The 27,885-nt window shown below is 32.7% G+C and overlaps 3 protein-coding genes and 1 long non-coding RNA gene across 4 annotated transcripts; 2 read left to right on the top strand and 2 right to left on the bottom strand.

Annotated features, from left to right (window-relative positions):
- Window positions 1-376: 376 nt before the first annotated feature.
- On the bottom strand, window positions 377-4,463 carry LOC107926795 (photosystem II reaction center W protein, chloroplastic). Its single transcript, XM_016857718.2, has 2 exons — window positions 4,034-4,463; window positions 377-739 (listed from the first exon to the last, which is right to left on the bottom strand). The coding sequence occupies exons 1-2, from the start codon at window positions 4,122-4,124 to the stop codon at window positions 480-482; spliced, it is 351 nt and encodes a 116-aa protein (XP_016713207.1). The 5' UTR covers window positions 4,125-4,463; the 3' UTR covers window positions 377-479.
- Window positions 4,464-8,523: 4,060 nt separating this feature from the next.
- On the top strand, window positions 8,524-12,834 carry LOC107926833 (E3 ubiquitin protein ligase DRIP2). Its single transcript, XM_016857767.2, has 7 exons — window positions 8,524-9,063; window positions 9,844-9,943; window positions 10,515-10,848; window positions 10,943-11,421; window positions 11,586-11,636; window positions 11,822-11,894; window positions 12,443-12,834. Exons 1-7 carry the CDS (start codon window positions 8,940-8,942, stop codon window positions 12,614-12,616), a joined length of 1,335 nt encoding a protein of 444 aa, XP_016713256.1. The 5' UTR covers window positions 8,524-8,939; the 3' UTR covers window positions 12,617-12,834.
- Window positions 12,835-15,105: 2,271 nt separating this feature from the next.
- On the bottom strand, window positions 15,106-16,887 carry LOC107926837 (PRA1 family protein F2). Its single transcript, XM_016857782.2, has one exon. It carries the CDS (start codon window positions 16,666-16,668, stop codon window positions 16,072-16,074), a length of 597 nt encoding a protein of 198 aa, XP_016713271.1. The 5' UTR covers window positions 16,669-16,887; the 3' UTR covers window positions 15,106-16,071.
- Window positions 16,888-18,007: 1,120 nt separating this feature from the next.
- LOC107926747 (uncharacterized) lies at window positions 18,008-19,453 on the top strand. Its single transcript, XR_001692259.2, has 2 exons — window positions 18,008-18,199; window positions 18,280-19,453. It is a non-coding gene; the product is annotated as an uncharacterized lncRNA (long non-coding RNA).
- The last annotated feature ends 8,432 nt before the right edge of the window (window positions 19,454-27,885 follow it).

The raw sequence follows: 27,885 nt of genomic DNA on the forward strand, positions 1-27,885 counted from the left end.
AAGAAAATAAAATAATTCAACTATTTCTTGGTCTAGAAAGATAAAAAGCTTTGTTCTTTTTTTTTTTGAACAAAATGGAAGTATTGTTGAGTGTTAGAGCTTCAGTAATTGCATTAGTACTGACTTGTTGTCACTTTTATATTATTTATATCTTTTAAAATTACCGTAGTCGATACTTGTGTTAAACATGGCTTATGATTATGGTTATGGGAAATATGAAAATCATATAATATCTATGTACTCTATCCGACGCTTAGTTCAAAGCGTCTTCCACAATATCATCTTTTAGTCATGGATCATAGCTTTCATGATAATTTTCAAGCCCAGATTTGTTACATTCATAAAATTGAAAGGGTTAATTTAGTAAGAAATGGCGGAAAGTAAAAACCATGAGCCGAATATTCTTACATAATTCATCAAAGCGACAATCCAGAATCTTCATCCTCTTCAAGACTAGAAACATAGATAAAATACAATGCCTAAATCAAACCAAACACTCCAAAAAGGATCCATCCCAGAAGGTTGTTACTTAAGCCAAAAGGAAGTCTTGTTTCTTCCGTGGAAAGTCTCTCATCCACCAACGCCATTGCCGGTGCAACAGCCGTTGTCATCGCTGCTGCTGCTGCCACCATCATTGATGCCACCATGCTGGGGTTCGAGCTCAGCCTGTTTGAAGATGACTTCTGCTCTAGACTGCACCTAGCCCTACCATTTATTGCCATCACAGGCTGTAACACCCCTTACCCGTATCCAACACCGGAATAGGGTACGAGGCATTACCAAAACACATACACTTGTAAACGTATTTAACTGAGTTATAAAATTTCATCTAAATTAAAACTTTCAAAATCATTAACATGCTTCTATAACTTTTCACAATATATCCTCAAAATATTATAATCATAATAATTAGGGCCTACGAGACCCGATACATACTCATGCAATTCAATGTTTCATTTCCATTTCATTCAATTCGCAACTTCTCATGCTCACAATTTAAATCAATTCACTAGCAATTTCCATTTAATTCACGTACAATTCAATGACATTAAGTTCAACACTAATACGTATTTACCATTTAACTCAACGTTTATCGATTATACCATTCAATAACACATTTATGAAATTCTCAATTTTGCAATGGAAATATCACTTTAGCTTAAATAACAACATCATTCTGGTATAAATACACTACCACTTATCCATTTACTTTAATTCTTTTGGGCCCATTTGTCACTTACCATCCTTAATCAAATTAGGGAACAGTTACGGAAAATTGAGTACTTCACTTTGACTTTGCCATAGTATAACTATGGTCTTATGTATGATCACGTATCACTTGTCCCTGATCAGATAAGTGTAGCTAAGGCTACCACTTATCACTTTGTCACTTGATTAGATAAGTGTAGCTAAGACTACCACTTATCACTTTGTCACTTGATCAGATAAGTGTAGCTAAAGCTAACACTTATCACTTTGTCACTAATCAGAAGTACTCAAATCCAGAGTTCCGCTCAATTTGATCATTTATTCAGTTTTTCGCATTTTTTTTATTCTCATTTCAACAATAAATATATTTCTTCACACATTATATTATTCATGAAATTAACATTTAATCATTAAATTTCAGCCATATGAACTTATTATTTCATTATCTTTCCACACTTGTTTCTATGCACATCACACAAGATATAAGCATATCATTCAACCATAGTTGCAAGCTAGTGTATTTAAATATAACTCTTTTTGGAACTAACCACACGATAAACCATTTCAATGCATAACTTATAAATTTAACGTGGCATAATCTAGCCACTACTTGGCCAAAGCCTAAGCATATACACCAAATATGTTAGCCAAATACACATATGGCATAAGCATTATAAGCATGGATGAGCACAACATTTATTCATGTATCAGGCTTACCAACATGTGTTAATTCATAAACCATTCATGACATTATTTCATGCCAAATCATATACCGAATATACCATACACACATACTATGAAACTTTATTTTCACACATGAGCTTCAACCATGACCAATAATGCACAAATATAAGCATCATTTCTATTTCATCGTTTATCAATTATAATCAAGCATATGACCAATTATACACAAATCATTCATATATTTCCCAATTTTCCTCCTCCTCCTCTCCATTCCACATCCTTAATGTGTATAACACACTTAAACAACATTAGCTATAATTTCACTATTCACTCACATGTATATTCAAAGCTGTTTATCCGAGTCAGAGTCACTAAATTATTTTTATCCGGAGATATAGAGCTCAAAATTAAGATCCGTTAATTTTTCCTGAAATTAGACTCACATACCTTCTTATCATAAAATTTTCAGAATTTTTGGTTCAGCCAAATAGTACAGTTTATTCTTTAAAGTTTCCCCTGTTTCGCTGTCTGACAGTTCCAACCACTCTTCACTAAAAATGAATTATCTAATTGTACAGAATTTTGATGATGTTTTTGTTTATTTCATTTGAAAATAGACTCATTAAGTATTCTAAGAATATAAATTATAACTCATAATTAATTTTATTCAATTTTTGATGATTTTCCAAAGTCAGAACAGGGGAACCCGAAATCATTCTGAAATTGTCTCATAAAATTTATTATATCTCATGATTTACAATTTCATTGCTTACACCGTTTCTTCTATGAGAAACTAGACTCAATAAGCTTTAATTTCATATTTTATTCACCCTCTAATTCAATTCCAAAAATTTTTGGTGATTTTTCAAAGTTATATTACTGCTGTTGTCCAAAACTGCTTCTGTGCAAAATGTTGATTTCCATTTTGCCCCAAATTTCACAGTTTATACAATTTGGTCCTTTCTCAATTAACCCCTCAATTAATCTAATTTTCTCAATTAATACTTTGCCTAGACATTATAAGTTTTTTCACAACTATTGAAATTCAGAATTTCCACATATAACTCTATCTTCAAACTTTTTTACTATTAGGTCCCAAACATTCACTTTCTATTCAATTCTTTCAATAAAATAAGTATATGAACAATTTAAAGTTCTAATTCTAAGATAAATCATCATATATTTCTAACATGTATTCATAGCAACTTTCAACTTCTTTCATAGAATCAACAACTAATGAATACAACAAGTGGGCCTAGTTGTAAAAGTCACAAAAACACCAAAATTTTAAGAAATAATCAAGAATTGAACTTACCTGTAGTAAAAATAGGAAGAACCAGCTTAAGGAAACCCTTCTATGGTGTTTTTGCTGATGAGAATGCAGAAAAATAAAGAGAAATCTAGATAATTCCACTTTGGTCCTAACTTTATTAAGTAAATTTTGCAATATTCCAATTTTACCCTTAATTTTCCTTACTTTGTTGCTGATTTCATGCCTTTGCCGTCCAGCCCAAATAGACCTTGGGTCTATTTTCCTTTGAAGCCCTCTTCCTTTTATCATTTAAGCTATTTAATTATTTCCCATAATTTTACATTTGTTACAATTTAGTCCTTTTTGTTCAATTAATTATCGGAACTTTAAAATTTCTTAACGAATCTTTAATACTAACTTTTTAACACTCCATAAATATTTATAAAAATATTTATTGCTCGATTTAAAATCTCTGAGGTCTCGATACCCTGTTTTTTTATTCTAATTATTTTAATATTTATTTCTAGTGCACTATTCACTATTTCAAAAATTTTCCTAACTTCACATTTAACTTATACTCACTAAATTAATAATATTTTCTACTCATTTCTCGAATTTAGTGATCTCGAATCACCGTTCCGACACCTCTAAATTCAGGCCATTACATTTTTTTTTCCTTGTCGGATTTGTGGTCCAAAACCCACTGTTCTGTCTAGACCCAAAATCGGGTTGTTACACAGGCAATCCTAAACATGAATGACAATGTAAAATCTAGTTTTAAAGACAAAGCAAATACCCATTGAAGTATAAAATACACCTATATCTTTGATTTCCAGTTCTTGAATCATTCGATATCGCAATTTAGGCTTAAGAAAATTGGAAACTTACCAAGAACTTTGGATGATTGAACTTTGTTTGAACCCTTCGAAGTTGCCTTAGTCAACATTGTAGCAAAGTTGCTAATAGTTATGGTGGCCATTTCTTTGACATTAAAAAAAATCAAAGAGAAAAACCAGAAAAAAAAAAGAAAGGGTAAGAGTTATGTTATGTTTATGCTATTGTTAATGAAAGTGGCAAATAGTTCCCACTGGTTCATGTTGTAAGAAGTGGGCAACAGGTGGCCACAAGGGAACCATACAAAGTGGTGAACAAAAGCCAGGAATTTTATATCCTTAAATCCTTAAGGAACCAACCATTTCCCTTCACTTGTCACTCTGAATCAGTGAACAAGGTCCTACTTATTACTAAACTGAATTTCTTGGCTCAAATTTTAGATATTTTTCAGATCAACATTTTTTTTACACAATGCATATTTCTATCAATAATTTCCAAACAATTAAATTACAATATAAACACATTCAAATTCACTTTTGGATTTCCTGATTAGGGACACTGATTTTGTCTAGAAAATGACAAGCTTAATGGGCTTCTAAAGTGTTTCATACAGCCCATAGTCAAGAAAAAGCTCAACCCTATATGTTAGAATTAGATGGATAAGAATAAGAATAACCTAACTTTGACTTCAGTAATTAATTTACCGCTCCAATTGTGCACTGGGGGAAAAAAGTTTTTGAAGCACCTATCTAGAAAATGACAACTTTCCATACCATTTTTCGTGGGAAAACTTGGTCTACAATATGACAACTTAATATTCAATTTCAAATGCATTTATATCCCTATGTTATGGCGTTACCAAACTTCATGTGAATGTCATTTACAATGATTTCTTAAATATATTATATTTAATTTCAAAATATATTGTATTTATGTATTAGAGGTTTAATTATTAAATTATGTCATAGAATGAAAATTTAATTTTTTATAAAAATATATATAATGTTAAAAGAAAGTGCTTTTGAACCACATGGTTAGATGAGATGGTAAGGGCCTCTCCTACTTTAATTAGTGGTCAAGAGTTTGATCCTCGCCGTAGGTATGGAATAACTTTAAAACTTGTAGTCAGTGTCTATCCCTTTAATGGGCCTACAAAATGTGAGAATTGATTATTGGACTCACTTTAGTGAATACCTTGGGAGACCAAAAAAAAAAAAACTCTTATGTCTCTAGGACTATTGGGGTATCTAATCTCATTCGCTCCCCTAGCTTTTGTCTCTTAGTGTTAGTGTCGGCCCAGCAGTGTGCTTTCGTCGTTGGTGTTCTTTCCAATCTCTACGCATTTCACTGCTCCACCGAAAATTCCCTCTGCCCCTACCGTACTCCAGCTTGATAGTTTCCACCGCCTGTCTAGGGTTGAGCCCTGGGATTTGACGGCAGATGTAAAAAGCCACCTACAGACGTTTTATGCCCAATCATTTCGGATAACGCTTGCATCCTCACGTTGCTTGCACCTTAACTCAAAGTAAGATTATTCTTTTTTACTGAGTGTTATTTTAATTGGCTTTGTTAGAACAAAAAGAAAAAGTATGCTCATGCCAAAGAGAGATTGCAAATCAATAAGAAAGATCATAAGGAGGCTCAAAGTGAAGAGACTTTCAATGGCAGATCTTGAGATTAAATTTTGGGTTAGTAAAATCTTCAAAATTAGAGAAGTTTAATGAAATTTTTTTAAAGAATTGGAGGTCTAATTAAAATTTTTGTGAGATTAATGAGATTTTTCAAAAAATTGAGGGATGCTAATTGAAATTCTCTAAAAATTTCAAGGAAAAAAAAATCAAAATTTCCCAAAATTTTGGGAGGTCAAGGGGGGATCTACCTTTGGAAGACTTGCAGGTCCATCATTGTTGAGTACAACGATTCGAAGCTTTTAATAGGGCAGCCTTGCTCACCATGTTATGGTCGTGGGAGAAGGTTTCAACCTTAATTTATTTGTGGAAAGTCATATAACACAACCAAATTAGAGCTAGAGAAATGCTTTTATAGATGAGAAAGTATTCAAAGTGATGGCAAGGTGGAGATGGATGTTGCCAACGAGGGAAAAGAGGTTGATATGGTCAATGGACCAATGCTATTGCCAATGAGATTGAGGGTAGTGATGCTTAAGTTTTGGTGGCAATGATGTGACCATGGAAGACATCGAGGAATGATCCATTTGTGTTAAGGCTATCGATTTCGTTGGTTTGTAGGAGTGCTTAAGATACTTTCTTCTTTTTTTTCCCCTAAATACTCTGATCTTTATTTGGGCATTAGATTCTTTTTATTGGCAAAGCCCTTGGTACACATAGTTGTTAGCGCCTGTTTGAGATGTTTTTAAACTTTACCTTGTGAAATCGAAAGAAAGAGAAGAGAGAAAGAGAAGGAAGAAGAGGCTACTACTAGTAACTATTTTGGCTATAACAATCATGAGAAAAAAACAATGAAAAGGGAAGAAAATATAGAGGAAAAGAGAAGAATTATTTTCTGAAAATATTCGCTTGTGTATAAACACTTTTTTATATGCAACCTATTTATAGTAATAGTCAGACATGCAAAGAACGAAAGTAAAAAATTACACATCTTAACTGTTGGAAAAGAATGGTTTAGAAAACAGTAATTTTTAAGAATAGCAAAAGTTTACAATTTTTCTTTAAAATAGAGCTTTTGTGATATTTATAGCAACAAACCATTAACCGAAATTGTACATGTACTTTATACAAGGAGGTTAAGTTAATTCCGAATTTTAGTTGAATGGCCATCTCCAATATTCTCGAATCACAAATTGCTTTGACCGTAGGCTCAAAGCACATGAACCAAACGCATAGAATGAAAACTTCTATTAACTTCCAGTAGGAAAATTAATTCTCTATTTAATCGGAAACTATATGTTTTTTCAAGAAAATAAAATTCATTCTGAAAAATAAATTTTCATTATTTTTTGACAGAATAACAATACTAATAATATGTGTAAATAGTTCAACACATAGTTCCTATTTGTAAAGAACCAATACAAGGGTTTTGTTCAAATAAGGTCTAATTAAATAATAATTTAATAAAAATATAACTTCTACTCTATGTAGAAGAGCTAGGAGTGGCGACATGCTGTAAAGTACACTAAGATTTGTTACCCCTTATATTTCGCTAAGCTCATTTGAGTCTTTCATATATTGAGTCCAATTATATGTATTATTTAGACTTTTATCCAACACTTATAATTTATCCACCTAATAAATCTTTTCTATTATCTTTTCTATTTCCCAAATATTATTTATTTAATCAACTAATTTATTTAATTAAACCAACTAAATTAATTTCTTAATTAACTTATTTTCTCAACCACATTCTAATTTTGTCCGTTAATATTATGACAGTTTTACCGTATTAAAATATATGAGGAAATATATTTAAATTGATAGTTAGAATAATTCAAGTTTGTAATTCATAATAAATCTTTAATATAATTCTATGGGAAGTGAGAATCTTATTTTGGCTCTTTTTCCAATAAAATAAGAAAAGTTACAATTTAATCTTTATACTTTTCATTTTTTTCAATTTAGCCAACAAAAGTAATTTCCATATCACCAAATCATATTTCAATCTATTTCATGTCAAATAATCCATAATAACTAAAATTTTCTTTTTTGAGATAATTTCACTTTAAGTCTTATACTTGTTCAAATTTTGTGATTTGATCCTTTTTATCATATTTTCACTTTTGAAAATTCTTTTCACCAATTACCATCTCTAATCATAATTTCATTTCACAATATTCTTTATATGAATCATACTCAAATTTCCTCGGTGTTCAAGCTCGGAATATTGCGATGTGTCCAACCGAGACTTCCGGGGCATTATAGATTTCCTCCAGTTGCATGGTTTACGGCTCCTATGAGTGGCCCATTAGCAATGGTGTGGCACAAGTCGAGAGATCCAAGCTTTTGGCATTGCCACTGCAAAATTTTGGCTTAGGGTTCCACCGAGACAGCCCTTAACAAAAAGATGAAAAAGGAAAATGATCAATCCAACAGAGGAGATGGTGGTTTGGGGAAGGGGAGTAAAGGGTCTAGAGTAGAGAAGCTCAGGCAAAGCATCAAAAATAGTAAGGGGGAAAGTAAAAAGACAGTCTCTTACTAGTCTAGATTTGATTTTTTTTATTTGATTTTATGTTTTTCACAACTTAATTTAAATAGATCTGATATTGTTAATCCATTTTCAAATATTAGGGTTTAAATTATGTTGTTGTCATCCCCTCCCTCGATTTGTAATACGTAAATTACTACATTGTAGATGGGGTTCAGTTTCAGTTAGTTCGTGTAAAACCTACCATTTCAATTGTCGCAAAATATAAACATCAAACTCTAACTAATAAAAGTTAGGGACTAACTTGTCAATTTTTATAGAGTAAAGGGAAAATTTCAGAATAAGACCTTTTGAAACAGTAGGAATCAAAGGAAGACCTACTAGTACTTCACAACTCCCGAAAACTAAAGCAAAAAAACTATATTTTTAATCGATTTTAGAGAACTGGAAAACCCAAGAAAACAAAACAAAACTCAAACCACCCCATGACTAAGAAAGACTTTTAAAAAGCCGCTGTTTTTCTCTTCTATATCTCTGTTTTGTGTCCAAAAATCCAACCAAATCTCACGTAGTTATGTTTTAAATTTCACCTCCCTAACTCGCCATTTCCTTCCCATCTGTTCTCAGTTTAGATCTCTGTCACGATATCTTCATGTAACAATAAAGAAGCCTCTCTCTCTCTCTCTCTCTCTTTTGACACCAATTCAAGGAGCCAAAACACACTTGTCAGAACCCAAACCAAACTTCAATCTTCCATTGTTTTTAGGGATTATCCATTGTTCGGTGATGAATTCCCTTCTTTATCGACCCAGGAAAAAAAGAGAAATTTGAAGGACAGAAAATGATGGCTGGTCATCATCGTGTTGTCAAAGTGAAGAGGGAAACTTTAGAGTCATGCATGACATGCCCTCTTTGTAATAAGCTTTTAAAGGAAGCTACAACTATTTCCTTGTGTCTCCATACGTGTTAGTTTCTCTTTTCTTTGATGTTACTTTTTTTAATGTTCTTTTTCCGCTTGATAATTGCTGATCTGGGTTTTCTTTTTTTTTTCTTGTTGTCTTTGGATGATAATTTTTATTTTGGATTATTTTCATCTGGTGTTCACTTATTTTTGCAATTTATTTTACTAGTTGTGTTGTTATTTTGCTGTGTTGAGATATGTCTTTCCCGATCGTCTTACATTTTCTTTAAAACTGTACGTTTCAGATGCATTGTATTCGACGATATCTATTGAATGCCAAATTTCTGATCTTATTGTAATCCGATTTGTAATTCTTTTGATGTCATGGCCATATGATGGGTTTTAACTTATTTTTATGGGATTTTATCCCCCTTTTTTTTTTTTTTTTGCATTCTGGTTGTTCTGGTTTTACTTCTTTTTATGTATAGGATCATGAGGTGGCCTATTCTGCCCTTCTATGGTTATGCGAGACTTGGTCTCACTTATTTTACGATGGCATTGTGCATAGGGTGTTAGTGTATCATCATGTGCTTACTGGATATTTTGAAGGGTGATGAATTCTTGTTGAAGAATGTATAGTTTTATAACATATATTGATTTATTGTTTCCCTTCCTATTTCACTCATGTAACGGCTTTTGTATTGTACTTGTTGATTCATTTGATGTATGAACTGCCAAGTTAAAATTCCTACCATGTTTTCTTGGAAATTTTTTATGTATGCTTTTCTGGTCCCTCACATTTCAGTGGCTTACTTTGATGCACTGAATCTTGAAATCACTTCAGTTTGTAGGAAGTGCATATATGAGAAGCTCTCTGATGAGGGGATGGATTGTTGTCCCGTTTGTGACATTGAGCTCGGCTGCCTTCCAGTTGACAAACTCAGGTGATTGATTATGTCTATTCAGAAATATATAAATTTCGTGTCATAGTCCTTTTCCAAATATATTCGGAAGTTCTAGTCCAGTCCCACCAAGTGATGCTAGATATCAGTCAATCACAATGCTGTCAACAACACAATGCTGAAGCCAAATTTGGCTAACTTTTCTGAATTACAGCTGGAATAGATTGTCTGGTACCGTACTTTAATTTTTCTTTGTAACCACTGTCCAGGCATGGAAACTGTATAACTGTGCTGTTATGCCAATTTCAACGATGTAAATGACAGTTCTTATGCATTGAGTTGTCAGCTTGCTCTGACTTACTTCTTGTGTTGCCCTTTTGCTTCTCAGGGCTTTTTATAAGTCAATGTGTGTCATCGGATGTTGCTAACCTTTGATTTATTTAGCTTGTTGCTTTCCAACATATATGCTAGTTAGATGCACTCTGTTTATGTGATGCTATCCAAATTTTCAAAGCATGTGTGTATATAAAAACTTATAGTCGGTATGTTCATTATGAAGTTTTATGTTGACATAAGCTTGCATAGAATTAGATTTTCCTATAAATATATGCAGACCAGACCACAATTTACAAGATGTAAGGGCCAAAATTTTCCCTTACAAAAGAAGAAAGATAAGTGCTCCTGAAGTTATGCCTGCAGCTTCACCTCCAGTGAAAAGAAAGGAAAGATCACTATCATCATTGGTGGTCAATACTCCCAAAGTGCCAATGCAGCGTGGTTTGACTGGAAGGAGAACCAAACCTACTACACGAAAAAGAATTGCTGCTTTTCGAGGATGTAGTTTCTCTGTTGAAGAGTCCCTTAAGAAAGAAGACTCCGCAGAAGATCATCCCTCAGGCTCAAGCTCACCTGATTCCTTTCACAAAATTAGTCAAAGTAAAAGGCAGGTAAAGGAGGCTGGAGAAAGATTCTTTACGATTATGTTATTTTAACTTCAAACTTAGTTTTTGAAACTGTGTCCATCTTCAACAATCCATGCAGGATTCCATGGCACAACCTTCTAGCGAACACAGGCCTAATGAAGATACAGATGATGTTGAAGTGATGGAAGGCAAAGCAGACCTATGGACACCCTTAAACTGTCTTGTTGAAGCTGCTAACAGAAAGTCATCAAAGTTAAATTCACAGGGATCAACAGCTTCCATGACTGAGCAACATAATGGCCCTGATTGTTGCTCACATGCACCTGAAGCAAAACCTAGCCCTCAATCCCCCGCTGTTCCTGATGGCAAATTGAGTATTCATAAGTCTAAAAGTAAGGAACATCGGAACAATTCAGTAATCCTGGAGGAAGAGAACGGTACAAATTTGATTAAAAGGCCTGTTAAGCGTAGAAGGTTGCATGCAGAAGCACAAAAGAAAGTAGCTGCCTCCAATAGAATCATGCTAGACGCATTGGGATCTAAGTGGAATAGAAAAAATAATCCAATTTGGTTCTCGTTGGTTGCTTGTGAAGGCCAGTAAGATACTGTTTACACAATATATACACTTACTCATGATTTGTCTTTTTCAACATGTTCCGTGCTTGCTTGAGATAATTTTGAATGACATATTGCATTTTCCATTAAGGACATTCAACTTGAATATCTTCAATTCACTACCCGATTTTATAAAATGGTTTCAGGATAGGACATACTTCCCTTCCACAGATTTCTGCATGCTACTTGAGGATCAAGTGAGTAGTTGTTCATATTAGCCACTTAGAAATCTGTCCTTTTCCTTCATTTACTTCTATAGAGCTTGTGGTATATTTTTATACTTTATGTTTATTATCACAACTCTTAACAGCAATACTAATTCTTGTATTATAGAATTGCGATATTGCGCCCATATAATTGACTTGTTTTCTTATGGTAACAGGGATGGTAAAATGCCTGTGTCATTCATCCAGAAGTACCTTGTAAAGAAACTCGATCTGTCAAGTGAAGCTGAGGTGAGATCACCTTTACTAAGTTTTCTGCTCTCACCTGAAAACTCAGGGTGCCTAAATTTTGCATCATGCTAAAGTAGAGATGCTATTTTGCTATAATTCTATGTTATCATGTTGCTTCAGGTGTGCCATTTTTCTTTTCTTGTTTTCTGAAACTGAATGCTGAAATGAAATTAGAAGCAAACCATCGGTAACACTTCAGTTTTTAATTCCTTGGTTTCGGGATTGCATCTTGTTGGGTAGCAGGTTTCAGCTCTAGTTCCAGAAGACTCTTTGACCCTTGGTTCATTATATCCATGTTTATTCTTATTTATTGCATTGCTCCTTACCTTTTATTATCTGTTTTCCGAAGTTTTAAACTGGATTTGTATAAACAGCTAATGGTATAAGCATGTTTTGATGACATTAACAAAACTCTTTTAACCCGCCTGTGTTTTCAGACAAATAATGCAGTACCATCTTCGAGATTATTACATTAGTTTTAATGCAAAAGAAGGAATTCATATTTACTGGCAATTTATCTTCATTAAGACTCGAATGCATTCTTGTAGGTGGAGATCATGTGTCGAGGTCAGCCGGTCCTACCATCATTACAACTTCACAACTTGGTAGATCTGTGGTTTCGAACTGCATCAACAGCGAAAAAGGTCCCAGCATCCGTTGGCTCATCAGCAAAGGACTTTGTTATGGTTCTGTCGTATTGCCGAAAAGTCCAAGCTCCTTGAGACATCCATTTAATCTGGTTTATATTTTTCGTGCTTCCTTTGAATCATTTGGAATTCCAATCATCTAAACATATATGTATTCTTAGGATGATCATAGTTTTAAGTAGTTTCACTTGTCATGTATGTTATCATGCATGGTGAATTTGTTTTTATTTCATTCTTGAGCAAAACCTAAAACGAGGCCATGAAAATAAAATCGTTGAATTTTTTGTGTTTTACAAACTGGCTTGGGTTTGCTCTCCTTGCACTAAACAGCATTCGCTCCTTTCAATTTAAAAAGTGAATTATCTAATTTTTCTTGAAAGAACCAAATGAAACCCTTCAAAGTTCATTTAAAGAAATAAATAAATTTGAAGTAAATAAAATATTTATGTATAAAATTATGTCACCTTGCATCAAAATTCACCTATAATTGTAATTGTGATACTTATGCCTATTAAGAATGCAATTTACTTAAAAGTTAATCTGTCTAAATTATTTATAAAAATAAATTATCTATAATTTATATTATAAGTAAAATATAGTTGAAAATAGATAAATAAATGATTAATTTTGAAAATTGATGTTCTAAAATAGATAAATAAAGAGAATTTTTTATGTTCGTTCTACAATCTTTATACGGGTATAATGTGTCCTACCTAAGTAAATAAAAGAATTAATATTACCCCGTAAACAATTCATTCTTTAATTGAAACAAGGGCAAAGATGTTGTTTAAGGGCAAGCCCAGGAATATATAGGCTGGAAAGGCCAAGAGGGTCCAAAACCGAAAAGAACAAACATGAGACAGAACAAATAGTTTTGGCCCATGAAGCTGCTTCTTCTCAATTTAAAATGAAAAATGGCTTGAAGGGTACTGGAGGATCTCAGACGATCAACACAACATTAAACAATAGATTTTCGTGATAGAAAAAACAAAATCTTATCATCCCACTCTGTATTTAGTACTAAATCTGTCCGTGAAATAAAAATTCTTCGTCCAGGCAGGTCCATGGATAATTAAGTGGTATTAAAACTATTTCTATATTATTGGTATTGAAATTACTTCTTTATTACCGAATCTTAACATTGTTAATAACATCATATTATCGGCACAATGTAATGTTATATTAAACATAATAATGTAATCACAAGTGTTTGAGTGCTCTTATAAGTAATTATCCTTTAACCAACAAATGGTGAGATGATAATAATATTGGTAGGGACTCCGAACCTCAAACCTGATATGTGAAACCAACTTGAAGAATATAAATAATAATAATAATTGACTGAAGTGAAATGTTATCTCGATTTTCCATTTTAGAAAATGTTCTACCATCAATAAACGTTTGCTGTTTTTCGTTTTCTCCGCCTTCAAAATGTGGGGAAACAAATGATAACCTGAAGGATGTGACTAATGATTCGATTCTAACCGATAAGGAAGTAGTAGTACGGCTTCAAATAGAAGAAGTCTTTGCACATGTGCCCAAGTAGAGACCAGGATGCAAGACGTGAAGCAAGCGACCACCAACAATTCGAGGAGGAGAAACACTCGGTACCCGCACAAAATGACCGTGTTGAAGAAGACCCTGTATGGGAAGTTCAAGTACACCATCAATCTAGAAGAGGATTAGTAGTGTAGGACTGTTCTTGCCTTTTTTTTTCCTTTTCTTTTTTTGTTTCAATTTTAGGGTAAATATAAATTGGAGTTTTTACTATTTTCCTTACCTTGAAAGTTTATGGGTTCAATTAGGCTCCCCCCCCCCTAAATTGAAAGAAAATAACTTGGATAATGCTCAGCATTGTAGTTTTGCTTCTTTTATAGGCCACAACAATTTCAGTGTAATAGCAAAGCTAACTACGATCCTTTTAACTCCTTTTGTTGGCAATGAACTGAACCGGGCAAGCCTTGTTAACTAGAAATATGCCAGGCTCCAATTCATAAAGAAATCTACTAGTGGAGCTTACTTACCATACATATAATGCATGATGCAGTAGTAGAAAAAACATTCATATAACCAAAATACCACTAGCTCTAATGATCATCTCTTGCGAAAAAAGGACTCATGTAATACAGGTAATCATTGAGTAGGTATTAGTATTCTTAAGGCAACCTAGAATATGTCAAATGAAAAAAAAATGGATAAGAGATGAAAGCTATTCTGTAAACGAGTTACTGCAAGTCTAGCACCCTCCTAAACTATTAAGAGGTCAGTGCAAGGAGACAACTATACCAGAAAGCAAACCATAACAAACCGCTGGTTGACAACTACAGTAAAATGGCAGGAACCCACCAATCCTACAACCATCTAACGGGTTCTAATGGTCAGCATTGGCTCCACTAATGGATCATAATAGCACCATTAGGCTTTAGAACCTCTATCTATTATTACACCACAATGACTGCAAATTGTATAACAGCCAAATCTTATATGCAGAATCAAACTACTAGCATAACCTGCCAATGTCAAGGTTATCAAACAAGCATTGTGAGACATGCTTTAAGACACCATTTTTGCAGGGAAAGAAAGTTGATTGATCATTAGATTCATTCCGATTGTGCTACAGCAGAAGCCAACAAATTAGTGATTACACTTGAGTGCCTAAAACAAAGTTACTTCCCGAATCAGTGCAATATGCTAACAAACTAATCACCCTAAGCTCCCATGCCAAAACTGCAAATAGAAAATTTCAGTGTCATACTTGTCAGCCTTTGCAACACTGCACCATCATCATCCCTATCCACAGCCACGAAATTTATTTTAAAAATCATGTTAATTTACCAAAACATAAAATCCCATCAACATTATCATCAAACCAGCAGCCACACTTTCTGCTATATTGCCAGATTATGTGAACTATTATGCTGCAAGATCTCACCACTTTCGAGCTTCAACCAATGAGGAATATAAAACAACTTGTTATATCCACTTTCAACCAAGAGCCAAAAACCCATCTTTCTTCTCCGAATAACAGTGGCAATTCCAAATGATGAACAATCAAGGGGATCATTTCATGAATGAAACAATTCATTCCTCAAGCACTAACCACTAAAAGGATTACAAGGACGCCTCCCATCCTACATCCACAATCTTAAACCAAACAGCACCGGGACCAAAACACACCATTAGCCCCATGAACACAGTTCAAAGCAAAGCCCCAAAAAACCAACAAATTCCACAACAATTCAAACCTGAAAACAGCATTATATCAGCTCTAGTTCAATTTCAAACAACAACACTGATGAATTCTTGAATGAAACAAGCAAGGACTCAAATACCATCCACTTCAAAGATTAAACTAATAACACCTCACCACAGGCCAGACCTCAAACAAAATCCTAACAACTAGAAGGACCATGTAACAAAAATGAAACAAGCAATTCCTCCATTCCAATTCCACAATTTAATAGCAACAAAACCAAACTTCAAATCAACCCTCATAACACGGCATTCGCAAAATTCACCACGAAAATAAATCAAATCCTATTATATCCAGAAGTGGGCCTCAAAGGCTGACTTCCAACAACAGAAAGCAACCCGTTTTCCTCCTCTTCACCGGGAAAACCCAAATCTTCAGTTCCTCTAAAGGCAGCATGAATACCAACAACAACCACCCCAATAATCAACCCCACTAAAACGTTAATACCCACATGAGTCAAAACCAATAAAAGCACAGTAGCAAAACTCAAAACCCCCAAGACAACATTATCATCCACCGGTCTGTTGAAAATAACAACTGGGTTGTCATTAAAGAGGTACAGGAACCACCAGAAAATGAAAGTTATCAGAAAAACTATCATTGAAGTAGGGTGCCAAAGGAGAGTTAAGAAGAGGATCGTTAGCGCTATAATTACGTAGTTCACGCGAAAGTAAGAGAGGTTGATCTTTATTCGTGCCTTGGCATCGCCGAGGTTGATCTTTATTCGTGCCTTGGCATCGCCGGCAGAGATGGGGAGGCAGAAAGAGGAGAGGGAGAATAGCTCTGGCCACGGGCGGCGCGTGTGTTTGGAATGTGAGGAAAAGGTGGTTGGGTTGGAGGTGATGGTGCCGTAAGTGGTGGATGTTGGTGGCATTTTTGGATATGGACTTTCTGTTTGAAGAAAGAAAAAATTGGATCTCGAAAGATTTGGGAAGAAAGTAAATAGAGTTTGAGAGATAAAACCCTAAAGATCGGATCTTTTGGGATTCTTTTTAAGGGTTTCTTTTTTGGGAAGAAAAAATCGGAAAGGAAGAAAGCTCAAGGTTTTTAATTTAGTGTCAACACCGACGAATGTGGCTCAACTATTCAAAACCTTTTTGCCCTTAAATAATACTTATTATAGATCTAATTTAATAGATTTTAATTTCTAAACTCGTGAAGTTGAAATATATTTTATGAAAAAAACTAAATTATATAACTTTCGATTAACTGTCGATAATGCGAATGAAGAATGCTATATAATGACAGTTTTAACTCTCAAGTAACTTAAATGAAATTTTTTTAGTAATTCAATGACAATTTTATACTTCTTTAAAATTGAGTGACCAAAATCATAAATTTACTATTAATTTAATAATTTAGATGTAATTTACTTAAAAATAGGACAATTTGTGAAAAATAATGGGTGCATAATTTTTAAAATTTTAATTTTTTTTAGAATTTTTATTCATACTTAATTTTTTTTGTTAAAATATGTTATTAGCTCATATACTTTGATAAAATTTTAGTTTTAGCCTTGGTACTTAAAAAAGTTGAAAATAAAGTCATATTTTTTATTTAAAAAACTCGGACCGATCATTAAAATCATAAGTACTTTGAATTTTGATTAGGTTGTCTTCATATGATGTGGCATATGATTGATAGAAAAAACATGACAAGTTGACAATTTTTTTTATAGAAACTACCAACAATGATAATGATTGGACTAAGATTTTTAAATTGGAAAAGTAAGAGGATTGAATTTTTAACTTTTACAATATAAGGACTAATCTCAAATTTTATACAAGTACATGAACTCTAATATATTTTAACCAATTATTTTACGATCTTTTAAGATTACCTCGACACTAAAGGGTGTTGAGTTCTTTTAATTGTATTACGCTAACAAGTTTTCATCGCCACATTGGAATCACAATAACTAAAGAATAATTAAATTAACTTTATACTCACAAGTGTCGAGTTCCTTGCTAAACAAACTAATGTAATTAGGGATGAGCAAAATTCGATTCGATTCAAAAAAATCGAAAAAAATTTCGAATTTCGAATTATTCAAATCGAGTTAATCGAATTAATCGAATCAATTCGAATTTTTTCTTTCGAATTTCGAGTTCGAATCGAGTTAAATTTTCGAATTCGAATAACTCGAATAATTCGAATAAAAACTATATTTTTTATTTTTAAAATATACTACATATATTTTTTATTTTTAAAATACACTACATTTAAAACAAAATCACTTCCAAAATCCCTAACTAAGCCCGTGCCCTCCCTCCTCCCTTTTTTCCCAATTCGAAAATCTTCACCTCCGGTCCACCCTCCTCCACTGATCCACCTCCGGTCTCGGGTCCTCCACGGCTGATTGCTCACCGCCGGTGCTTTTACGTCTTCTACCTTTGATTTCTAAGGTATATTAACTTTTATTCCTTTCCTTACACTGTATTTAGTTTCAATGGGTTTCTCAGTTTCTGCACTTTCTTCCTTGCAGTACCTTGGTTTGAGCTCTGCGAATCTTTCTAAAGCAACTGATTGGGTACACAGGTAACATTCAAACTTCCCTCTTTGTTAGAGTTGCACTTGTCAGCTGTTAAAGAAGTCCTCTTGATCCCAGTGAAAAGATCCAAACCAACAAATCTTTTATCAGAAATTATGGGTTTCTGTTGAAACAAATAAAAAGAAAAAACATTGAAAAAAATTCTGGCTTCTGTCATTAAAATAAGCTTTTTTCTGGTTTTCCCTTATTTTGTCTTGTTTTTGTTTCTTGGTGTGGGATACGAGTGTTTTCAATTTTGCCTCGTGGGTTTTTGGATTGAACTTTAAGAATTATGCGTTGAACGGTCGTAAATTTTTGGCGAAGAGAGAAGAAACTTGTTTCTTCATTGTTTATCAAAGCAGAGCAGGCTTGAGTTTTCTTTAAGTTTGTAGGGAGAGAGTGGAATTCCCTTTTATTTTCGCTACTTGTTGTTTAGTTCTTAAGCTTTTCTTGTGGGGGTGGTGAGAAAGAACTGATATCATCTCTGGTACTAAACATAACCAACACAAAAAATAAGAATCTTTTAGAGGAGGGAAGGATCGATGTAAGCAAGTAAGATGGATTGCGCCTACGGTTGGTTATTGGATTGTTAATTGTGATGGTGCCTTCAATTTATTGTCGAAGGAAGTTGGAATTGGGGTGATCATTAGAGATTCTATGGCTGCTTTAGTTGCTGAGAAGGGAAGAAGTTTCTTGGCTAGCTCTACCCTTGAAGTTGAGGCTCTTGCTATGCATGAAGGTTTGTTACTTGCTGACAACAAGAGACGCCAACAGAGCTGTAGATTAGGTTGCATCTCAATTCAGGAGGAGGATGTGCCTTTCCAACTGGGTGGATTCATCCCATCTTCTCTGGTTCCTATTCTGAGTTGAGATGAATTACCAACACCCCATTGAGTGTGTTTTCTTAAACGAAATCTTAGAAATAATCTATTACACTTCTCTAAAAGATTCTTATTTTTTGTTTTGGAGGTTAGTTAGCTTCTTTTCTGGGTTTTTATTTCTATTTGGGGTTCTTTTGTATAGCTCTGCCATCGTTTATGCCTATGGAATGTGTTCTTTGTTTTGTTTTTCTTTTCAATGGGTTGCTTTTAATGTTGTTGAAATTTGAAACTTAGATTGCTTTTCTGGATCTGCTACTTCTTTTATTTCTTATTCCATTCTTCAGGCATATATGTTTGATTATGTGTTAAGGAATGATACATTGAGACCTGATATATGTATATCAGTATATGTATGTATTATTCACCTCATTACCTTGGCAAGGATTAAAGATTGTTGGAATTGATATTGGAAATATAAATTCTCTAAGTGGGAATATGCAGTCAATTATTTTTGTATGCACCAATCATCATCAAACTATAGCCATCATTTTGAAGCTGCAGATTTATTGTTGTTCTTTCTAATTTAGTTATTATTTTATATATTCAAAAACTTATAATTATAAAAATAAAACAATTCAACCATTTTTTATAAATGTAGTTTAACATACTTTTTTTGTTTAATTTATGCTGCTGTATATTTTTTAATTTTTAATTTAATCGATTGAGGAGAAAAGAATGTCAATTATTTTTGTATGCACCAATCATCATCAAACTATAGCCATCATTTTGAAGCTGCAGATTTATTGTTGTTCTTTCTAATTTAGTTATTATTTTATATATTCAAAAACTTATAATTATAAAAATAAAACAATTCAACCATTTTTTATAAATGTAGTTTAACATACTTTTTTTTTAATTTATGCTGCTGTATATTATAATGGTTTTTGAACTGATGTGTTATTGTTATTAGTTTGGTTTGGTTTGGTTTGTTGTTGTTGGTTAATTGGACTTTTGTTGAGTTCTTTTGGAGTAGGTTTCTATTGTATTTTGGACTTTTGCTTATATTTTGTTTTTTTATTATAATGTTGTTTATTTCGACTAATGCTATTTACTTGGATTTTTACTTATGTTTTTTATTATAATCTTTTTGTATTATTTTTGTTGTTTATTTGGAATCATGTTGTTTATTTGGGTTGATGTTGTGTTACTTTTATTTATTCACTTATTTACTTCAATTTTTTGTTGTATGATTATGTTTAAAAACTTTAAAGAAAATTATTTTTTGAAAAATTACATAAAAATAAACAACAATAATTTTATTTTATTTTTAAACTTAACTCGAACAAATAATTCGATTCGATTCGATCTCTATCTCACTCGATTCGATTCGATAAAACTTCAAATAAAGTTAGGATGAAAAAATGAGATTCGAAAACTCGATTAACTCGAAAATTTTCGATTCGATTCGATTCGATCGAATGCTCACCCCTAAATGTAATCACTAGGCTTTTTAATTGTAATCAACATACGAAAACCAACACCTTAGGTATTGAGTTAAATGTAATATGTAATATGTAATATCTACATGTAATGTGTACCATTGAAGAGTTAAATCCTAATAAATAAAAAAGGACACCATTGAAGAGTTAAATCCTAATAAATAAAAAAGGACGTTGACACCAACCGATGTCGAGTTTCTCTTTAATTAATATTGTAACGATTTGGAAAACCTATTGACAATTGTAATTGATAAGTTCTTTGTTTTTTAATGTTCATCATTTTACCATAAACCTAATCTCAATTAGTTTGTTCAATAGAATTCGGTACTCGTAAGTATCAAAGTTCATTTAATTTGAATTATCACCATTTATCGTAGATCCAACAATAATAAATGCTTTCAATGGAGCTCGACACTCGTAAGTCTCGAGTTTAAGTTAATTTGACTATCTTTCTGATTTCACTGCCTTTTAGTACCTTCGCCCTCCCACCATCATCCTTCTTTTCTGTCCTACTCAGTTCCACCTTACTACCCCTTTCCACACAATTACCCTCTCCATACCTAGCATTAACATCGATATTCTCCCTAAACCTTGTTTCCAAATCCTTTCACGGATCTAACATTAGTCCAAAGTCCTTTCAATGGATCTATCTTAAGCTAAATTCCATAAGTTCTACTATCCATCCATACCGTCATCAAGTGACCTAGTCTACTACAGATTTCACTAATGGTCCAGGCTGCAAATCGATCAATGTATCAGAGATTCAACTTAGGAGAAAGCAAGTTTCAATTAAAATCGAGAAAACTGGCTCAATCAATTCAGTTTGAGCAATTTTTTCGGTTAAAAATTTGGTTTTGATGACTATTTAGATCAATTATTAATTTTTAAAATTCAAGTCAATTCCATTGATAAATTGACTTAATTTAATATTTTTAATTATTAAAATATATTTATAATTTCTAATATAGAAAATAAATATATATTATTATGTTATTTTTTTTATAGATTATAGTCGATTAAATTAGTTTAGTGAAAAAAAAAAACGATCGAATCAATCAAAAGATCAAATGCTTTCTTCTAATTGAATTGATTCACCTACAAGTTTGATTGAATTTTATAAAAAAACTAATTTTTTTCTTTTTTTTAAATAATCACAACCTCCTTAAAAGAAAACTAAAAATAAAAACCTAGAAACTATGAATCGGACACACACAAAACTACTTTAGACTCTTTGGAGATTGTCCAATCACAAGACTCTACAAGGAAATATCACAAAATCACAAAATCAAAAGAAAGAAAGAACCTGAGGTAACTGCTCTTCAAAAGAAAAAAAGAAAAGAAAATAGCATATTGACATTGTCGTTAATGTAGGAGTAAGTTTAAATGAATTGAAACGGATTTATCTTTCTATATAAGGATATTTGAAGCCGAGAAAAATTGAATTTTTCAGACGAGAAAATATGAGTAGAGAAGAGAGTAAGAGAATAATCGCTATGTGTACTGTTTTTCCCAAATATATATATGCGCAAAGGAATTACAAGAATTTGACAGCTCCATAACCCAAATTCCCATTTGCAACAGAATATGCTCCAAACGACACCGTCCTAATAATATGAAACGACACAGTACTGACTATTATTATTTAATTAAAAGAAAGGTTAATTTCTGTTATTAGTCTCTGTACTTTGCAAATATTGTGGATTTAGTCCCTATACCTTTATTTAATCAATTTTAGTCCATACACTTTTTAAATTGGTCAATTTTAGTCCTTTTACTTTTTGAATTTTGAAACTCTAGCCCTAATCCAAGCAGTAGCAGCTAAACTTGTTTGGTTAAAGTCAATTACTAGCTTTGTATTATACGTATAGTTATAGATTTAGTCCATATTCTTCAATTATATCATTCTAATCCCCTATATTTTCAAAATTTGAACTTTCAGTTTTGATGCAAAATGATAGTCATTAATTCATTAGCTAAATTTTTGGTAATATGTAGAAATAACAAGATGACATGGCATATATATGATAATATGTAATATGTATGCCACATTAGATTTTAGAAATGGCAAAATTTAACAATGAATCATTTCATGAGGACTAAAATTTTAAAAATTGAAAAGTATAGAGATTAAAAATGACCAAATTAAAGTATAAGGACTAAATCCATAAATTTTGCAAAAGAATAGCAGGATTTAACCTAAAAGAAAAAAACAGACTTAAACTTTTTAACTAACTTCAGTTTGTTTCACCCTGTAACGGTACACAGTGGGATCGTTTCTTTTCTTTTTATATGGCGTATATATAGTATATCGACTACGATACACCTTCATTTTCATTTTCATTTTCATACCTAGCCTCGATTCAAGAAAAAAGGACCTACGTCTCCCAGATTTATCCCCAAGAATGGCGGCTCAACTTCCTCCAGGAGGAGCACATGCGTGCTTCTTTACCTTTCCTGACACTGTCAGGAGCATTACCATTAAGCTTGAGATGGTTCCGGCACCCCCGGCAGCAGCACCGCAACCTGCACCTGTACCCGCACCCGCACCTGCCCGTTTTCGTGTTAACCTGCAGGATCTTGCTAACAATCCTGCTGCTGATCCTGGAATAGAGGCGGAGAACGTTCAGAACCCAACCTTTGGCGAACTGCGCTCCAAACTTTGAGAGCAGGTCTTTTCTCCATTTGGATAGTTGATTCTTTTCTTTTCCAATTTCTTTGATGAACATAAAAGAAAAGGATATACAACTTGATAGGAGTTATGTTTTTCTCGATTTGATTCTTTTCTTTCCCAATATCTTTGAGGAAGAATGATAAATGATGTGTGTACCTTTGTTTGTTAATCTTCTGTTAGTTACCTGATGATGTATAATGGCTCCATGGACAGGAATGATGAATGACGTATCTTGATCCAAAGTTTGATGAGTTAGAAAATGTTAAAAGATAAGAGTAGATGATTTCACGAGCAATGGTGATGATGCTGCTGCTGCTGCTGCTGCTTTGCATCCTATTGTTCCAAAACCGTATTCCTATCACTTTCTAACATTTGGATCCTATTCTTCCTGGACAAGAAATTTAATGATTTATTCTTTTGAAGTCATTAACTTTTCCATCAATCTATATAAGTTTAAATTTTAATGAATAAAAAAATAAAAAATTAAATGAAAAGCTAAAATAATTATTTTTTAAGTTAGAAAGTCAAATAAATTATTATACTTATAATATTATTTTTATTTTTAATATAAATGAGGTCTTCTTTATATTTATTTTACGATTCATGATCCAGATTAATTCTTTCCTGGATTTACGGTCCAACAATGTTTCAAAATGAATGAAGTTTTTTTTTTCTTTGTTAAAAGTATGTCAAGCGAGGTTGGACAAGTTCCTTACTAATGTCTTTAATAAAACAGTTAATATACACAATATTATTATTATTGGGTATAATTAAGGTATTCTTAATGTTCGTTTTACGATTCATAAAATCTAATTCTTTCGGAAATTTGTGATTGCCATTCCCAATAAAATTGTTACCAATATAATATATATACATATTATGACATATCTTAAATATGAGAAAAATAAACATAATTATATTATAAATATATTTTTAAAATTTTATATAATTAGCAAAAGAGTCTTTGGTTGAAGGGGGGAAATACAAATATTGAAAATTGTAGATGTTTGGTTAAAATCTTATTATATGTATTTATATTTTTATTCTCTATATAAAAGATATAAAATGATAAAAGCATGTAACATCTTTATACTCGATCCAACCTTCGAGACCCAGTATAGGACTATTATATTTGGTGCCAAAGCGATCTTGGCTAAACACTAGATGATTTGAACGTTTACTATAGCATTTTAACTGTACAGCCCAATTTTGCCCAGGCAAACCCAAAATTACAAAGGGCCCATTACAACCTGGGGCCCAAACACCAAGCCCCAATACCCGAGCCCAATGGACAAGCCCACATCAGACTAGGGTTTCAGAGACTGAAACCCTAGTGCCCCACTTGCCGCCGCTGCCACCACCTGCTTCTGTCACCTCAACTCTCTGCCATCGACCCACCGCTCGCCCACTTGTGCCTGCAAACAATAAAGAAAAGCAGCATAATAGAAAAAAAGAGGCTTTAAAAAGCCGAAGCAAATGTAAAAAAAGAAAGAGGAACCAATCTGGTGGTTTTGTAAAAAAGAGGTCTCTTCCTCGTTTCTTTTTACAAGCATTACTTAGAAATACAAAGAACAAAAAGAAACAGATCTAAAACCAAACATTCAAGGTGACTTTTCATTTTTTTTCCCTTTTTCATACGCACTTAGTCTTTTTTTTATTTTATTTCTTTCTCTCCGAAGAACAATATATATTAGTACAAGAATACGCGCTTCAGGCCCTTCTGCTTTCTTGGACCGTCTCAATTTAGTCATTTTGCCTTTTTCTTAATATTTTTTTTATTTAGACTGCAGATTTGTCCCAGTGTTCAATTAGGTCCAAATTCATTGGATCCCTAGGGAGGGGACGCGTGGCCTGAAACTGGGTTTATTCCCCACTAGGTCCTTCGCCCCTTCGCGCCTTTCCATTTTGGTCCTTATTTATGCATTTTATTACAGTTTTAACCTTTAGATTTTATTTTTATCGCAAATTGGCCCATTTTTTTTGTCATTTTTGTTATTTTATTAATTAATCTAGTCATCGTTATTATACTAATTTTATACATATATATAGATTTACGTTACCATTATTATACCATTTAGTTTTACATTGTTATTGTTATATTTTATTTATATTTACTTATTTAAATTTTGAATATATTTGTCCTATTATTATTACTATTATAACTATTTATATATATCTTTATATCTTATTATATATATATTTATATCTTATTATATATATCTATATATCTCTTTATAAACATATTTTTTTAGCTTATATACATACATACGTTTTGTTATACATACATACATATACGTCTATATCCATCATTCATTTTTATAAAATATATGTATATACTTCTATAATTTTTATTTATTTATTTATATATATATATACATACTTACATTGTTTTATTTTACAATATACATACTTATATCTTTTATTTTTATGTAATATATATGTATACACGCGAATTTTTATATATATACATATTTATGTTCATGCTTTATAATATATATACATATATACCTATTTTTTATTTATATATGTACATATTTATACTTTTATATGGTTGTATTTCATAATATATATACATATGTACATACATGTTTTAATTTATATATATACACATACTTATACATATTATTTATATTTCAAAATCCATATTTTTCTTACGTATTTTCTATATTTTATAATTCATATACATATGTTTTTTTATATATATTTCGCAATACATATTAACATCATGTCTCTTTATCATTTCGTGTTAAATTAATTTTATCCGATTCATAAATTGTAGTTTTAAAACGAGTAGCATTTCGTATTTTGAGATTTGGAAACATCGTGCCCTAACTTACAGGGTTTCAAATTTCTCAACAAATCTAAAAACGCGTATCATTTCAAACAAAGTTTTTAAATGCTCTCGGGAATTAACGAAAAATCGTGTTCTAACTCACGGGACATGATCTCTTTCCTAAACCCGAAATAATAAAAAATCTTCCAAAATAAATAAAATTTGGCATTCATCCTTGAATCGGGAATTCGAGGCATTGTGTCCTAACTTACGGGACGCGATTCTCTTCCTCGATCAATGTGAAGTATGTTATCTTTCTTTTCAAATATTTTTCGTATTTTAGCACAAGGATCGTATTTTTAAAAATTCTTCAAAGTTTTCAATTTTCGACATTAAGACATTAACTAATCAACTAGGTACCAATTTTGGGCGTTACGAGGGTGCTAATCATTCCTCGTATGTAACCGAATCCCGAACCCGTTTTTCTAGATTTCGTGGACCAAAATTGTTGTTTTAATAAAATTAAATCGTTTATTAAAAACAACCACTTTTCGAGTTGACCCGATCACACCTCATCAAAAAAGATTGGTAGCGACTCCCACATTCGATTTCATTTTTTCAAAACCCAAGTCGACTTCGTTTTCATCAAAAAAATGGTGTCAACAGCTTGGCGACTCCACTGGAGAGCAAAATAAGAGAGTCAAGCCATGAGTTGATTATTTTCTGTCTTTTTGTCAAAAATTAAAAACTTGATTTAAATATACGATCCTTTCGTTGCATTTCATTCGTCTTTATTATAATTTTCATCGTTGTGGTTTATAATTGCTGTGTTGGTTTAAATTTTGGTATCTTTCTGCACATTGCATTGCATGACCGTTGGTCACACCTTTTTAAGTGGAAGTGAGAAACTACGTCTTCGTGAGGTTTTCACCTCCGCATGGGATAGTGAATCGCTTTCAGGATACATCCGTACCTATGTCTTCGTGAGATTTTCATCTCTGTGCAGCCATAGGGAAATGTATTCCCTTGAATTGAACTCGGTCCGTATGAGTCTATAATGGGTGAGGATCGAGGAATCTGTTGGTTCGGGTACCGTTGCTTTAGAGCCGAACCGCATGTAGTGAACCTAAGAGCCTACCCTAGGTAGAACCACTTCAAACCCCTAGTGGTCACCCGAATAGGTGTTCTATTTATTCTTGCTTGCTTTTGCTTTGTACCAGTTTTATTTTGATTGCATTGCATTTTCACCATAGAAAAGAGGTGTTGATTCAAATTTGATTGCTAAATAGAAAAGCTTGTCATGGAAGACGAATTTCTTGATAAAGTAGAATATAATGCGACTGCCCGAATATGAACCGATTAAACACAACGAGAAAGTTGTCACGTCTCAAAAGAAACTAAAGAGCATTGCGGGGTGAGCAATGGGTCGTGGCTTGGAAGAGACAGAATTTGGAAATTTTGCTAGCTTTGATCCTAGCATCCAGATATGAAGGAAAAGATCGATGTCTTCGCCAAGAATGAGGGCAAAGCCGCATACATAATCCATTTTATGTAAAGAAATTTGTAATCTAGAAAAGTTATTCTAATGGAATTGAATTCAGAATCAATGTCTCTATTTCTTTTTGCATTCATTCCATGCATTTGCATTGCATTGCATCATATGCATTAGATTTTCACAAAATGACCCTAATTAGGTAAAATTATTTCAGTTGCCCTGAAAACCAACAAAAATCTGCCAACTAGATATCACTACGGTACTCGCTGCAAAACCAAGGAAATGGATCAGAGATTAGAGAT

The sequence above is a fragment of the Gossypium hirsutum genome, chromosome D11 (assembly GCF_007990345.1).
Source record: "Gossypium hirsutum isolate 1008001.06 chromosome D11, Gossypium_hirsutum_v2.1, whole genome shotgun sequence".
NCBI lineage: Eukaryota > Viridiplantae > Streptophyta > Magnoliopsida > Malvales > Malvaceae > Gossypium > Gossypium hirsutum.